We start from the raw sequence: 17,799 nt of genomic DNA on the forward strand, positions 1-17,799 counted from the left end.
CTCAGAGTAAGGCATTCTTGAGCACAGTAAGACAATGTTGAGTGGTAACAGTGGAACCTAAACGTTGGCTTTGACTATTCTGACCCAGACATGCACATTACTAGTTAATGTTTGCATTATTCATTTGCATTTTGTGCCAGAGGAATCTTACTCCATGAGTTAAATTTTATTCATAGCTCAAGTCTACATTCAAAATAAGACTGGGCTAATATGGAAGCAAAGACTTATAAAAATTGAAAACTCCCTTTGAAACACATGCTTTCCAGTAAGTGCAGCTAGCAAAATGCAAAACACTGTCAACATTCCTACACCATGATGTCAATTTTCATCTGCACAGACAAAATGCTGCTACATGTAGAAATCAGCTCTGCCTTCCTCTCTGGTGGTGTACTTGTGTCTCCCTCTTTTCACTCTCAGAACTGCACCATGCAGTGGAGACTGCAACCCCTTAAAAGGCTCAGAGACACTTCCTGAAGATAATTCTGGGAAAAAGCCGCATTAATTTAAAAAAAAATGAGTTTCTACATTCAGCTTCAGTTCTCCTGAAAAACAGCGTACATGCTCTAAGGACCAGTTTTGATGTTTGCCTCTACAGCAGTTCAGAGGAACTCCTGCCAACAGGGAAGGACCATAACACCTGATAAAATGGTCTTCAGTGACACAAAATAAAGTGACTTGTAAAAAATGGAAGTAATTTCAATTCTTGCAAGGTTTATAAGAAACAGGAAAATTATCTTTATTATTTCTGCCCTTTTTTTTTTTTTCCCAGAGAGACAAATACAGCCATTTTTCAAGAAAACAGCTGCAGGCAACACTTTTAAATGCCATCTGTCCTTAGCAGTTATATGATGAAGAGATGGACTTATTCACACCAAACAACAAGAAATATGATGGCCAACTGGTTAGCACTACTAAAATTCAGCCTCAGTTTGCTTCCTATGGGCAGGTCTTCCTCCAGAAAAACTTCCACTGACGTCTCAGGCAAAGTGCCTGAAGGCTTCACTTGTTACTCAAGTGCAGAATGCTGTACTGTTGAAGTAGAAAGCCTGAATTTTACAAAATAAAGTCTCACTTGTGGCACAGCAACCTCATGAAGGATCTTCTTCAGAACTGACATCTTGTAGAGCTTGGAGCACAAGAGCCTATCACTGATTTACTATCACTACTACTATCACTGATTTAAAGTGAGCTTTTGGCAGGCAAGGAATGATGAGACAGTACAGGGCAAGAGGACTAAGTCTTTTCCTCAGTATTCTCAAAGATTGGCCTTAAAATTTGAAACAGTAAGAAGAAAGTTTGTAATTCCTACATTTCCCCCATTTCTAATAGTGGCATCTATGTGACACATTACAAATGGCTCACAGAGGTCTAAATTCAGCAATAAAAATAAGCAATTGCAAACAAATGCATCACTGATGTCTGCTAAGGACATAATTCAAGCAAGTTCAAAAGATCAGAACAAAACACACATGTTTTGTTATCCCAGCTAAGGCCCTTCTCAAGATGGTTATCTACAGGAAGAAATTTTCTCCAAGAAAAGCTTAGTGCTCTGAGAACATCTCTGGTTCCCTTGGAGAAACCATGCAAGTTGGGGTTTTTTTAATTAAAATTAAATTATTAATTTTTATTTATGAGCTAAACAAAAATTTCCCTTTTATTGTCACACTGCATAAGGGAAAAGCTTTAAAAGGCTGGGTGTTAAGAACAGGTGATGCTAACAGGATATTGGAAAGGCCCATGAGGCTTACAACATTAAGTAAAATGTATTTGCCCACTGATCTAATTGCTTACTAATTTTCAAATCTATTCCCACCAGATAACTAATGGCATTTTAAGCCCAGCTCCTGGCATTAAAAATACATTTATAGTTCCCTCCTAGCAGAAGATAAACAGCTGCATGGTAAAACCCCATATGTTAAGATTCTGGAGGTTTTCCTTATAGTTTTAACCAACCTATTGTGTTCCAAATTTAACTGGAAGAGGGAGGAAAAGGAAACGGGAAAAGCATTTGGGTGTGCAGTTTCACACTGAGGGGAAGGCAATTCTCTCTCATGCACAGAAAATGTCTGGAATATTTGTGTTTTACAAAAGGACTGATCACATCATGGAAGTGGAGCTTAAGGCAAGCCATAAGAAGCTATTTCTCTATTTATCTTCCTCAAGAAAATACTAGTATTTTTTTAAAAATAAGAAGCTATTCCAGCAACTAAGCCTGAATTTCTTCAAATTTTCAAATACTTGAAAATCATTCTAAAATTCTAACATATGAAAATATATCAGAAACATCCTAAAAATGTTTGCATAAAAAATTAATAACAGTATAAAAATAAAAAAATTGGATCATGTATTTCTTTGTTAATTTTTAAATGGTGATTCCTAAGTGACAGTACATCTAGAACTGGTTCTAGTTCAATGATGCTCAAGTATTGCTCTGAAGAACCCCAAAATGACCTAAGAACAGCCGAACTGATTCAGACCATGGAACCATCCAGTCTAGCAGCTTCCAACACCCAAAAAAGCAGGTCCAGAGCAAGAATGCTGCAATACCTTCCCAGCCTGCTGGGGTTCATCTGTACTGTACTGTGAGGTGGATCTTCCCAGTACTCACCCTGTCTCCCCTGACCTCCATGTAACCTTCTACTGCAAAGTAACTTCCTTTGGGAAGGAGTGCCAAATACCATTATCATTACATGGAAGGAACCCATGCTTCATTGCTTTCAGTCTCCCACCTAGTCATTTTAAAGACCCTCAGTTTCTTACTAAAAGAAAAATGTTACCAGCTGATTTCTTCCTAACCTTTCCACCCCATTCATAAAGCATTTGAGCTGTATGCAGTGCACCAGCACAGGCAAACCAGGAATTCCTACAGTGAAAGGATGATACTCTTTGTCTTACACCTCCCTTTCATACAATTCCCTAACATTCAATTAGCATTGTTAACTGCTGTTCTATGAAAAGACTTATGTGAGAATCACCAGCCTAGAGGAAACATGTAATTTGTTAGTCACATAAAGCACCGTACATTCATATAAATAAAGTTATAAAATCAAAATCAGGGGACAAAACCAGAGCCTGTTCAAGCAATCTTATCTTTAGCAAAATCCCCTACATAGCATAAAGCACACAAGGCCCATCTCTCCAGGGATGGATGTATTCTCTGTCCTGCTTTCAAGAGAAGTGCTGATGAGATCAGCTGAAAGAATCCATAATATGCCACATGTACCTGGCAGTTTACAGCTAGGATATTGCCTAGCAAGCAGACAATACTCAAGACACTACGGTGCAATTGGATTTTTCAGCCAACATTCATGTTGCTCAACCAGGGAATGGTTTAAAAGTATTTGAAGACTCAAGAAAACAAAAGACCAAATGAGTAATGTGACCGTGAAAACATCTAATAAGAGAAGACTCTCAGGAGAGGAAGACAAATTACATATTAGCATATTTCTTTTGTTATACATCCACAGAGAGCACTGAACTTGTTCAGCCTTCTGTTTCCACACCACTGCTACACCACAAGAATCTGCAGTAGTCAGAAAGAAAAGGTCATCAGAAGAGGCAAATCTGAATTTATCAGAACCAGTACCTGTCCCTTCACATTTCTCCATCCCAGTAGATAGCCTGGAACAGCCATGTATATAAGCAGGGAAATTGCAACAAAAACAGGGGACTTGAAGTTAATTTCTTGCTGAATCAGCCAGCTGGGAATAAAGCCAGATCCTGCAATCTTCTCAGAGCTTCAGCAAGGTGCATGCCAGGAAACACTTATTGCCAGAGACTGAGGAAACACAATCCCTCACTTTTCACATTCTGCAGCAGTGCAGGTGTGTCCATGTCACCTTACTTCATTGGTTCTAAAAGGCAGGAGATCAGGCAACTAAAACTCTCCTTTATACCTTGATTTACCATGCAGTGAGCCCCTATAGGTCCTTTCACAAATACACACTGTAAATGTTGCCCTGTTGTGCTTGCATGCACTAACAGGAGACTGCATCCTATAAATTTTAAGCAGCTTCAATTTTTTTGGCAAAGCACCTGATGACAGAAAAAAAACATACCATTACATAAACACAGAAATACATGTTTCTACATATAAACAAACATTCCACTTATTCAATGCTACAAATCAGTCTCATTAAGCAGTTGGGACCTCCCACCAGGACACCAACAACAACCATTAGCATACAGCAACAATCTAGTAACTGCAATCATAAATACAGTTTTAATATTGCTTCACAATTTTGTTGAGCTAACTTGCATTCACTGTGTTTCTAGTGCATCCAGAAGCATGACAAACTGACAATTCTTGGAAACCACATTTCTCAAAACAGTCTGAAAATATTGTTCTCATTTTCCCTCCATAATGATGTTAAATCTAATAAATACAAAATTAGAAACAGAAATAACATTGTTGCTAAACACTTTATGTAATATGCTCTCTGGAAGGGATTTATTAGGCCAAGTTCTGAAAAACTACCCACTCTTTATAAACACATGACACTTGTACTTGCACTTCTCAAATATTATCTTATATGCACTTGAGTATTAGAATTCACACACCAGAAACCTATTATTTCAAAAGAATTTTTAGGGTGAAAATTTTGGTTTAATCAGCTAAATATGATGAAAAATACTAAGCCAGACTTTTTAGAAGTGCCTAAGGCACCTAATGCCTGGCTCCTATTAGGTTAATTGAAATTTACCTTGTTTTGAAAAACCCAGCTAAGCATTTACCAATGCAATTGAGTACCTAACAGTGTTTGTGTTTAATGTCTCCGGTCTTACTGAAAGACAGACATCAAAACAAAGACTCCACAAACTCTTCTGAAAATACTGCTCTATCTGCATTAATTTAGCACTCTTGTATGGCTGTCATCATCCAAAAAGGAGTTCACAGAACTGTCCTTCCTCCTACAAGTTGAAGTGAGGGAATTTTGAAAATCTGACCCTTAAATACAAGGGCACTTTTCAGTCTATATTCTTCAGCTAATATCAAGTTCTCTCCTCACAGGAAAGGAAGTTCAAACTTAAAGGAGTTATTGTCTATCACTGACAATAAAGTGAGTGCATGGAGCACACAGAACTGCAGTGCTGTACAGCTCCTACATGGCTCTCAGTACTCTCTTTGGAGCTGCCATGGTTATATCCAATGTCCTTTCTGGAATGTTGTGCTCACTATCAAACTGTACTCCAAAAACAAACCCATTCTTTCACCATGCACAAACTGTTTTGCAGAGATTTCACCTAATAAGAATTACCCTGGAATTGTTCAAGTGTGACTGTGTTGAACAGTGCACAGCCACAGAATTATCAGCAGTATTGTTAACTGTATAAAACTGTACTGACACATGGATTTGACTAAAGCACAACATTTGCACAATGTAAGTTATACCTGGGATTTCTTGCATAGACTTACAATGCCAACAACTAAAGATGCATGATTATGAATATGCTTCCACTGTCACTGAATTCACTTTATTACTTGATTGTAAGCCATATTGGAGCTCCTGGGGTTTCAGGAGAGCATGGAGAAATGTTTAATGAAAAGCTTCAAGCACAAAAACTGAACATAAGGACAAATATGTGAGCTTACAGGTTATAGAAGTAACAGCAAATAAAAAGGACTCCGATTTTAAAATGTATGTTCTTGCAAAGCAAAATGAATTACATTGGGTGGCTAAATCTTGAATTCTGGATGAAGAATAAGAGTTTTACTATCAGTACAGTCAATCATGTACATTTTCTGCAATGCAAAGGCAGGAATGGAATTTGGTGCCCTGTACAAAACTGCCACCTCGGTGCTGTTTATGCCCCAGTTTGGTAAGGAATATGAGGGATACAGCTGCACCAAGCAGACCTTAATGAATAATTATCAGTGACTAAGCATTCAAGTGTCTTCTAAACCAAAGATCATCCTAGAGCCATTCCTTCATTTCTACTCTTTCAAGAGAAATTAGAAGCCACTGGCAGTTGCTAGAAATTATTCCTAACCTTGAGGCTTCTCTAAGTATACCAGACTCTTGGATATCTGGTTTTGGAAACAAAAACACACAGCTCTACACACAACTGATCTCAGAATTTCTGTCCAACTTTCAGTGTAACTTCATGAGAAATTATCATCATAAGGAATAACTTAGATAGTAAAAGGGGTGCCTTCATTGATGACATCTGTACTCCTGGTGCTCTCCCATAGCTGACTTTAATTTTTTATGACACATCTTAAAAAGTAAGTATTCATACATAGTTTGTGCCTCAAGTCACAAGAAGCATCAACTTTTCAGGCAATTCCACTATTGGATTGTAAACTAGGGGTAACAGCAGTTCAGATTCTATGAGCACTGGCTGGGCAATCATTATCAGTCATAAATTTAAAGCACATTCAGAAACTGAAGCATAAGTTTTCTGGTAATGCAGTCACTGAGTTGCAACCTTGTCAATAGCAATGAATATTTTAAGTTAGAAATGTTACAATGTCAGATATGTTACTTGTCTTTAGAAGCAGCAACTCAATCTTCACACTAAGAATAAAACCACAGGTCTTTTGAGGCTGATGGCAAAACTCCAGACGGGTGCAGAATTGCCACCTGCCTTCAGAAACAAAACATTGCTTCAGGTTTAACTCAGGACTTGCCAATCTCACCCTTATATTTCTGATCAGGGTTACTGAAGACTTAAGAATGTTGTATGTAGCTCATAATCTATTTTCTGGACATCAGTGTGCAGTATATCCAGTGACTGTAAAACAATAATCCAAAGGTTTTCCATGAAGATGGTCTCCAAGTCCACTATGTCATATAATGGACATCAGATTTTTGGCCTTGCAAAGCTCAGCCTTAAAGACATTTACTATGTTGGTAGTTTTTGGCAGATTGGTTATGGCAGAATCATTTTGAAGACAATAATGTTTTCAGTATGTATATCCTTCATTTCCAAAATATCACAGATAGTTAGAAAAGACCATAATGCAGGCAGGGATTGCAGGAACATAAATCATGGAAGCAACCAACAGTTTATTGAATGAATTTATGACCTATGAAACTTTCCCTTCCATAGAAACCAAGACTTAATGCTTCTTAAATACCCAGACATGGTGTCTTTGCTGTTACTCCCTCTGCACACATTACCAACCCCATGGTCTTTGGAGGCAAAATGTACTAAATTTTAGAGGGTTTAATTTGGACTATAGGAACCGAAGAAAATATCAGCATATTCCTGATTTGAAAACAACATACCAGAGAATAAATCTAAAATGAATCCATGTGTAAAATTCTTGATATATTTGCCCATACAAGTCTGATAGCCATCGTTTCTTCCTGCCAGTAATCCATTAGTAAGACTATAAAGATATACAGTCCCACATACATTTCATAACAAATATAACAGCATCTAGTTGAATGGTGTAATAAAATATCATCACAAGGTTAAGAAAGAGTTGGTTACCAGGCTGAACATCCTGCCTTTTCAATTACCAATATGAAGCAATGTGTACTCAAGAGATCACTTCAAAACAGCAGAACTGGGCTTGGACACTTCTACTTTGTTAGTTTAACCTTCTCCTAAAATCTGTAGAATTAATAGCTCTCATGCTACAATGTAAGGAAAAATGAGGAGCCTTTTAAACAATATTTAGCAATAAATTCAATGCTAGGGATGTAGTTAACATTCCCAAATACATATAATCTGTAGAATACAGTAACTTCTTTGGATAGAGTCATCATTTAAATCTTTAGAAACAATGAGTTATTCCATGTTGCTGCTACCATTTGACAGACAAGTATCTCGTTTGTTTTCAAGAGAAACATACATACGTAACCTGCTTGTATTACCACTGGCTTTAGACTAATGCAGTCCCATTAATTCCATTTATATTGGCACATAAAGAAAAGGTCAGCTCTGTACTTGCCAAAGAACATGGCCAAGATTTACCCACAAGGGATCTCTTCCTGAGTGATTTATGTCACTGCTCTTGGTCACAGAGCAGATTTAACAATGAGGCAGCTCAACAATGCTCAGGGGTAAACTATTCCCTGGGTTATCCTAGGAAACCTAATTTACCTACCAGTATAGCAACTAATTTGCCATTGACAAAATAATTTTATCAAATTTGAGACACAGCAGACGTGCAAGAGCAGAGATAATTTTGGAGCCCAGCTCAACACCACACTGTTTATTACCATGATGTGAAGAATCAGAAAGGACTCCTATAACCAAAGTAAGGTTCCATTGCTTCTGAGGAACAGTTACCTCTTTTTCACAACTTCTCATGTTAAAGTTTACTTTGCATTGCATTCATACCACATTTCAACCACATTCTTTTTAAATGGTCATTTTTTTAATTCTGTACCTGCCTCAAGCAGGATGAAATTAATCAATTGCACATAAGTGATATGACATGGACTTGTGACCTTGCCCAGCATCCAATTGTTTCTAATTGATTAGCTCTAGACATAAGCACTTTAATAGCCAAAAACAACAGAAGTGGAAGTTATGGTACAATATTAGGGTAAAATGACTGTGTGTGGTCCATTTAGTATGGCCCCAAGCAACCAATTAAAGAATTAATGGTTATTGGATACCAAAAATGTTATGTTAAATAATATAAAATATCTTTAATGTGCCTAAAATTGTGATAAAACACCTAAAAGTTAGAAGCAAAAAGGCTTCCTACAAGATTGGGGTTAAGTGCTAATAACTCAAATATGCCAAAGAGATTACAGTATTTTAAAGGACAATCAAGACCATAAAATTTGACCTGGATTGAAGTGTTCATAAAGCTACTCACAATAGCCAATTGATTACTACAATGTGTTTGGGTTGTTTTTATTATAAAGAGACAAGTGAAGCTATGCCAAACCATTTGTGGAGAAGAGGAAACTATGCCACTACTGGTTCCAGCTCTGCAATAAGAAAAATATGAAAGAAAAAATACAAGAAAAATACTTTAAAAGCAAAAGATGGTCCTTTCATAACCAAAAGGCACAAAACCAAAATTAACATGCCCCTTCTCTGAGTTTCTATTCTTATCTTGAACAGAACTATTAACGGAACACCATGAACTATTTCCTGAGTATTTTACAGGGCTGGTTATTACAGCATCACTCAACTGCTTGCACACAAAAATACAAGCTGAACAGGCACAGCAAATCTGTAACATTTTTGTCCTTGCATAAGAAACATGCAGGCAAAAAGCAGATCCCACTGTGGCCCTATCTGCCCAGACACATGTTGAATACACTGTGTTTTACTGCACAATTAATACAGATGTAAATTTTTAATTTAATGGCAATTTCTTTACTCAAGTAACCAGTGCACTGGTTAGCTGTGACCATATCCACAGAGAGGAGGTGTTCATCACCTGCCAAATCACTCACAGCACTCAGCAGTGCTACTGAGGATGCAGGGGAGCCCCATTCCCACTACCTTGAACCTCAACATGCACCACAAACTGATCACAGCTTACTCAGCTGTCTAGTACAGTCTCCTCAGTTCTTCATACTCCTTTCACCTGCTGTATTGTTCTTCAATTCAAAATTCTTCAGGATGTATGTTTATACACTGCCCAGCACATCAGGCTCCACTTCTCAGCATTGCAATAGTACAAACAGTACACAACAACATTGATCTTATTTAAAGAATTTACTTTTTTTTGTTGGAAACTACTACAATGCTTCAGAAAGAGGTTCCTATTTATTCTAAAAAAAACAAATCTCAGTTTATTTAGTCATCTTTTTCCAAGGATTTATTTGATTTATTTACTTAAGACTGAAGAATCCTTGAAACATGTTGTGCTGTGGGAATTATCAGTATAGAGAATGACATACTGTAACAACATCTCTGCAGCACGCCAGCACACCATATTTCTTGAAATACTCACCTCTTGGAACTGATTAGGATCACGTGTCAGGCAACAGATCAGATGGCAGCTATGGTTTTTCCTCCATGGTTCCAGTACTCATTGAACACTTGGAGCAAAGACCTTTTTGGGCCACCTTCCTTGCCTTCCCACTTCCAAATGCTTTAGATATTTCTACCAAGGTATTTCTATAACCCTCACTTACAGCACCTTAACATTTATCAGGTGCTTAAACTCCCAGGGGCAAAGAACAGCTGTGCTGCCTAGAAAGACCCATGGCATTACACATCTGCCAAGATCTCCCTTTGGTCACCTTTTGGTAACGTCAGCTACAGTATATTAAGCAGGAGAGAGAATATTCATTTCCCAGATGAACGTCATTGAAAGTTTGGTGAAAGGAAAATATTCTCATTGGGAGACTTTTAATTAAAAAGGAGCAGCTCCTTCAGCAGGTTTCTGGTTTAAAACAGCAATGCAAAGTGCAGAAAGATCACCTGATACAGCACCAGGAATGACAACAGCAACAAGTTCATTACCTACCTGTAGGTGAGCATAGAGAAAAAAAGCAAGCCAAGTGATCGCCCAGGACAGCCCAGTGGCTTTAGGGCTGGCCATCCTCATGCCTTGGGGCTCTGCTGAGAGAAATTGTTTCAAGTTACAAACAAAATCAAGTGGGCTCCGCCAGAATTTCAATGACTAAAGCAAACTGGGCCGGCCGCTGGAAGCAGTGCAATGCAAACACCGCCGCGCTGCGCTGGCCAGAGCGGCAGGAGCGCAGCGCATGCCATGAGCACAGCCTGCAGGGTGAGGCAGCTCCAATTAGGGCACAGAAAAGGACCACAGTGAGGGGTCGGGGAAGCTGGCAACAGCGGACAGGCTTGACTATCTCCTGAAAGTGGCATTTATCAAATTGAGGCTCCCTCCCTCCTTGATCTCTCAAATGTAAAACCCAAGGAGCAGAGAACTCCTGATGTACTTTCCAGCACTTTCACCATTCAAAGATGAAAGCCCAGCCCTGGGATTTCAGCAGTCATTTACACTGCCTTTGAAAGCTCAGAGACTAAATAATGACGGCTTAATAATAGTACAGAAAAAAATCCATCAGTTCAGTGAATTACAAGGCCAGCATGGGCTTGTCAATTTAAAATTGCCAAAAACCCCATCATGTAATAATTTTAATAATTCTGTTAATTTCTTATGCCACTGCACCTTATTGCCTCAGACTACACACTACCAGAGTGATCTCAAAACAGTGCAAGTTTTACGCACTCCCCCCCAATACACACACACAGCCTCCTTCCCCTCAGCCACCACCCCACAAGTTTGCCAAGTCGCACAGTGAATACAAATTTCTCCTTCAAATGAAGTACTCCTTTCTAAAAAGGCAGGCATCTCAAAGGAAAACCATCTATCCAAACAGCTCTTGCACCTGTTCAACTGAACATAATTAAGATTCCTTACAGAAAGAAGCGTTTTATTCCCTCCCTCCAAAAGCATCGTAAAGTTCCCCTCCGTCCTAAAATCATCAGCACTCCTGGATGCTTTTGTCGTTCAAAAGTATCAACTATGCCAATAAGAGAAGGAAGATTTATTATTTTTCCCTCTTGTCCCGGCATTGCCGAGAGCCCCAAGCGGCCGAGCACACCAGGCTCCGGTATTTCCCAGGTGCCGTGCTGGGCTCCCGGAGCCCCGCTCCGCGGTGCCCTCACGGAGACTCCTCCAGAGCGACCCTCGCCAGCGCCGCGGCCGCCCCCCTCCCGCGGCGAAGGGAGCCCGCTTGGGGCAGAGGGTCGGGGGCTGCCCTGCCCTGCCCCGGGCGGCCGCCGAGCTCACCCACCTGGTGGAGCGAGGAGCGGGGCCGTGAGGGCGGCGGGGAGCGGGCCGGGCGCGGCCGGCGCACGGGAGAGCCTCGGCTGTCACGGCACCGGGGATGCAGCATCCTGCCCCGCGAGCGGCGGCCCCTCCCTCACGCCAGGCTCCAGCCCACCGCCGCGCCTCAGCCAAGGTCCTACAGGCTGCTGGCAGCGGGCCGCCCCCGCCCGCCCGCCCGCCGCAGCCCGGCCCCGGCCGGAGGCGCCCGGGCGCCTCCACCTGCGGCGCTGGGCCCGGCCCGGCCCGGCCCCCGCTCCGCGGCTCGCTCGGCACTCCCCGCGCAGCCTCTGCTCCCCGGCCAGCGAGAGCGGGCGGGCGGCCAAGCGAGCCCGTTCCCCCCCCGCTCCCCCCCGGAGGCACTGGCGACGCTCCGATGTCGGGGGCCGAGACCCCGGCAGCCCGGGACCAAGTGGTTCGTCTTCCCCCGAGGGGCAAAAGCTACCGTGAAGTCAGCCCCCGAATCTGATGCAAAGCAGCTTCCAAAACCGCAACCATCCTGTGTCTCATCTGCAAGTAACTCTCACTATACAGCTACAAATCTGCTCGCACACCGAGTAGGTCTTTAATCATGCTGCCCTCTGCAATAATTTTAGGTTTCCTACTGTAAATCTGGCGAATATGTCTCGTACGACAGCTTTGCTCTCGTTCTCCCTCTGAGCTTCGAGTTGCTAGACAGGAACGCCAAAATCCTCTACCTTTGCGCTACGGCTTCCACTGATGTTCCAAGCTTTCGTCGAGTCCGCTAAGAGCAGCACGTAGAGAAAGGGCTCTGATCCCTGCCACTGAAGTTAAAAATATGCTCCAGTGAACTAAACATAACCGATGAAGAGTTTGTTCAAATATGTTGCACTGGAAACTTTTCCAATCTGTTTAGGTTTCTCACCAGCACTGGAAGGCGCCTCCTCTATCGTTAGGAACAGAGTGCCCTCTGCTGAAACCAGCCTGCAGAGCCCGGCAGCCGGCGGGAGAGCCGCACGCCCGGCCCGGAGCAGAGATCGCGGGGAGCCCGCAGGGACACCAGCGCTGCCCCCTCCGTGCCACGCGAACTCACACCCTGCTCTGGTTCAGGTCTGTCTCAGCCCAGACACCTGAGGCAAGCTGTTCTTCCCAGCCTGTACATGATGATAATAGGCTAAGGACCCGATCTCCTATTTTTTTTAATACTGCTCAGCTGAAAGTCTATCAGCTTCCCAGAAAGCCTGGCTTTCCAGCCATTTCAGTTGCCACACTTACTTAAACAGTCCTTTCACTATGACATCAGTTATAACCCTGAAATTTTCTTCCAAAATTATATACCCATGCAGGTAGCAAATACTTCATGCTTGATCACAGGTGGTTTTATAGGCAGAATTTAGACATTAAATCATCCATGTAGAAAGTACATTTTCCTTTGCCAAAACCATGGAGATGAAGCTGACCCTCAAGACTTGCCATCTTAGGAAAGATGTATCCAGCTAGCACCACCCTTACTTAGAATATCTATTATCTTATAATTAATATATAGAAGTGTTATAAACATTCGTTCATCTGCAATAAATTTAAGTGTAGAAAAATTGTGTAGTACAAAGCATCCTAGATTACCTCACATCAGATTCAGCAACTCAATTCAGGTTGCTATTTACACACACGCCTAAATCCTCATGTGATCCTGGCCCCAGGTAAGAGATTCTATGTCTGAATTTTTACAGCACATAAGAAAACAGAGGTAAGCACCCACAAGCATTCCCCCCAGGGAGATTTCAGAAAGCAGCATTACAGTAAACAGCACAAGTACCTTGTGGTACCTACCTTGGAAAGTAAAGATCAGGAAGATCTTACCCAAGCTACTGAAATGACATAAGTGTTGTTAATTCCATTCTCCCCCATAATCCATAGGTCTGGTTACATTACATTGAAATCATCCTTTTTGCAAGGAAGATGAGCATCCAGAAAATAACAGTATTTGGAGCATAAAAATAGCCTTAGCCTACTACTAGAAACCATGCAGGGTTTTTGACAGCACTTTTCTATGTGAAAACAGAACATTTTCCTATGTGAACATCATTCACATTGAATGCTGATTTGTGTTCTCATTTATCCAATTTAATTGCTTCACCTCAGCCTCCCTACACACCCCTGCCACTTTTCTCTCTAAACCTCCAGTGAATCTGGAAGCTTTGAAATTTTGGCTCCTGTTGGAGGTCTTTATAACCTCTTCTGCTGAGCCAAGCAAAAACTGATTGAAACTCAGGTGTCCAGGCAAGATGTGACTGAAAACAAGAACTTCAAAATTCACCTGCAGCTCCATAGCAAATGCCTTAACACACCCTAAAGTTAAAAGGACCACAAATTAAAGGTTCTGGTTGCCTAATTTTCACACATGGAGAAGTTTGTCAGCAACTCTGCAAAAACTAACTAACCACTCGAGTTTAAAATAAAATAGCATTCTTGAATAAAATATTTTACTTCCTTTTTGCTTATCCTGTCTTGAACAGATTACAAACTCTTCAAGGCAGAACTTCTGTTCTTTGCCTGTTACATTATGTTTGTACATCCCTGGTCCAGTGTCAAGTGCTTTAGGTATTATCTTCATAGCAGTTTTCACCACACAGTCTTAATTCCACTCACACCAGAGAGTCAGAGAGCCCAGCAGAGTCAGTATAAGATTTCTGAGTAACAAACTATAGCAGTACTTTTAATACTTAGTTCAGATGTATTTGTCTCTTGCTTTTAGTATTTTTTTTATTCCACATGTGCTTTGTTTTTGCTGGTCTCTAAAATATACATAATTTAAATTACACAGAAAATGACAGGTCTAAAGCCTTTACTGTTCATAAAATGTGAAATATGGATGTTTGCACTTATTAGTCCATTGAACACATAATAGCAATGTCATCCATCTGTAGAGCTGGCATGGGCTCTAATGAGGACAAGGGTTAGAAATATGATGGTCTTATTCTTCGTTTTACAGAGACTTAAGACCATGTGTCTTTGCTATCAAACATAACCATGAAATATTTTGTAGTTTCTTGATTTAGGGTTAATTGCAACAGAGAATTGCAACTTACATTTAACAGTGCAGGCAGAAGTGGCAGAGAAAAAAGATTCTGCAAGATATAGCTGCCAAAGGGCCAAACTGAAAAAAAATTAAATCTCTGTATGGCAAACAAAAAACCTCTGTTAAACCACATGATAACCACCAAATTTCACTCTTTGAATATTAAAACAGTCATATTTAAAAGAGAAACTCAACACTTCTCTATTTACCTTTGTCCTGAAATGCATGTAGACATACCTCTTTAACAGATTCCACCTTATATATAATTAATTCCCCAAACCACGTTCAGCTACACAAATCTGATGATCATAGAGGCCATTCTTTCATCACAACAGTCTTTACTGCCCAAGAGAAAATATGTTTGGCTAAACTACAAATTTAAAATCCATTGAAACAGTGCAGAACAACCTTTGGCTCATAAATCAGCATTCTGAATAATGCATAGCAAAATTGGAAATATCCTGCAGAGGCCCCATGCAGAAACTGCATTTTGGTTCAACATCTCAAAGTTATCAGTAACAGAGCTACACCTGATTGAATAATGAAAGCAAAATGTTAAATTTCCTGGAGCTAGAGTAATGAGAACCCTGACACAGTCTAATCAGTTCTTTGGCCCTGCATTATATGTGCACAGGGTTCTTGTTTACTCTGAAATAACAAGCCCTCCAGGGCAGAGAACAGTCACACACTGTCACCCTTCACAAGTATGTTATACCCTACCAAGAGTAAAGCCTCTGTTGGTAAAAAGGTACAAAGTTCAGCCACAGCACAGTCTTTCATTTCTTGGTGTTATGGAACCCATTGCTTTCCATGTAGATCCTTGCCCTGGGCTTTGGAAACAGCTCCATCACAACAGTAAGTAGAAAATAATTTTTGAGGCTTTCAGAAAGGAAAAACTGCTTATGTATAGTTCTCAACATTGTAGGAAAAAAACTACTGTCTTCCTCTCAGTTTGTGTTCAAATGACTCTAGAATTATCTAAACAATATAGTCAAATGGTCACTATTTCAAGTATTTGAATAAATATTTGTCCTTTCTTGTCTTTTGAATTCCTTTTGGTGCTTAAGCAAAACAATTTTCATATTTATGATCCTATACAGTAAGAGCAAAACAAACACATCTTCAAATGGCACAAACTTACTTGTTATCCTACCTCACAGTTCATAGCCTTAACTAAAATGTCAGAATAAACATTTTGAGATAAAACTGTAATACACTTATATGCTCATTTTGTGGGTTTGCAAAATATATTTTAGAAAGGATTTAGATGATTATGTTGGGCATAATTAGAAAATATGAATTTGTATTGATAAAGGTTGGATGCAGATAAAGCAAAATTAAAAATTCATTGCAGAAGTAAAATATTTTCAGTTCATCTACACATAGCTGTGTGTTAACAGATATTCTAACTTGTAAAAAACATATCCCCACTGAGACTATGGATATGGCATATTGAATTCCTGAACTTGTCTACCACTTTCTTCTCATGCAACTGTGACCTGTTTTCCTCATTCGTGATGGCCCTCACTGTGATTGTGCAAAACAAGATGTTACTGAGAGCTATGTGGAAGAGGCAATATTTGGTGAATAAACAGGGGCTCTGAGGAAATCAATTATATTGCGAGTCATGAGCAACAGACAAAGGTCAGCAGGACCTGCCCTCACTGTAATGGCTCACTGGGGAAGAGCAAAGCAGGTGGCCCATGTGCCACAAGATAACTTGTGCGTGTCACTACATGAGCATCCACCACGATGCACACCAACACAGAAATGGTACAGAAATGGAAAAGAGCAAACAGGGAGAAGGAATACAAAAATTAAAGGTTGGAAGAAATGCGTGATACATCATGGGGATGAATACCAGTGACACACAGAGTGAGGTTATGAGAAGAGAAGATGAACGCACACTTCACTGTGCACCTTCACACAGCGAGCCAGGTGCTGGGCACAGCAGCACCAGTGCAGAATATGCATAGTAACTTCTGTGTGTGGAGCTGACAGCAGTTTGGTCACTGGCACCTAGAAACCAGGACAGCCTAAGCAAGAAACTTCCCCAGTGTCACCTACAAAAGACTATTTTCTGGTATATTTTCTACATTTCATACTCTACCAAACAAAACCTATTGTTCACTTCTGTATCTGGTAAGGCCACAAACAATTAATTTTTTTCCCCTGTTACCATCTTATAGAAGGCTGTTGTTCCATAGCAGACAAAAGCCACTATAAGCCAGCTACTTGTACTGCTTAATTTAACCAGGCAAATAGAGGGATGGGCTGGAGACCTGCAGAGGAAGATCACTTGTGCAGTGACGTGTTCTTCAAAGGCCTTTCCCATCTGCATGTGCTACCACCAATGACACAGAAACTGCCCTTTAACCTTTCTGGTGGGTGACCTCTAATTCTCTCAGGGAAAAGTACCCACTCTGATACTGTAGCAGCCACTATCAGGCCAACAGAACTCAATTTGTCCTCATTAGTTCTGGTCACATGGGAGTCACTAACAGCTCTTTGTGAGCAGACTGCTTAGGAAGGTATTTATTGATAGATTCCAACACCTCACACAGAGTAATATCATGTGAAACAGTATTACTACTATACATACTTGCTCCTTAAGGTGTCCAGCAATACCTTGATTTGTTTCCAGTGGGTATTTAGGAAAATACTCTCATGATTTACAGACCAGAATAATATCCAGAGAAGAACACCAAAATGCTACACAATTTTCCATTGTTTATGCTGGCTCTGCATTTATGCCTATATTTTTCAGCACAATATTGTCATAATAGTCAAGCCTGACTACTGACTATGTATAGCCTCAACTACATTTAACCCTTGAAAAGTAGGTATGAATTCAAGCATTTTGTATTGGGTCACAAAAAAATTAATTCTAAAAAGAGATACTGCTATCAAGAAACTTCACCTTACCAAAGTATGTAGCAGGCATGGCTCTAACTAACTTTCATCCAAGGAGTGGCAAAGTTACAATAAGCAGGCAGGTACAAACCAAGCCAGAAAATCAGTCCATGAACCACCAGAG

The 17,799-nt window shown here is 40.5% G+C and overlaps 1 protein-coding gene across 1 annotated transcript in view; it reads right to left on the reverse strand.

The window, feature by feature from the left end:
• The window catches only part of ADAMTSL3 (ADAMTS like 3), a 168,985-nt gene extending 157,157 nt beyond the window's left edge, over positions 1–11,828 (reverse strand). The window contains exons 1-2 of the mRNA XM_041468945.1: positions 11,691–11,828; positions 10,394–10,485 (exon numbers count right to left, since the gene is read on the reverse strand). Of these exons, the coding sequence (XP_041324879.1) occupies positions 10,394–10,474 (81 nt within the window). The 5' untranslated portion in view covers positions 10,475–10,485; positions 11,691–11,828. The remainder of the gene's footprint in view (positions 1–10,393; positions 10,486–11,690) is intronic.
• Positions 11,829–17,799: the final 5,971 nt, after the last annotated feature.

Source organism: Pyrgilauda ruficollis, unplaced genomic scaffold (genome assembly GCF_017590135.1).
Source record: "Pyrgilauda ruficollis isolate IOZ18807 unplaced genomic scaffold, ASM1759013v1 scaffold23, whole genome shotgun sequence".
Classification (NCBI taxonomy): Eukaryota; Metazoa; Chordata; class Aves; order Passeriformes; family Passeridae; genus Pyrgilauda; species Pyrgilauda ruficollis.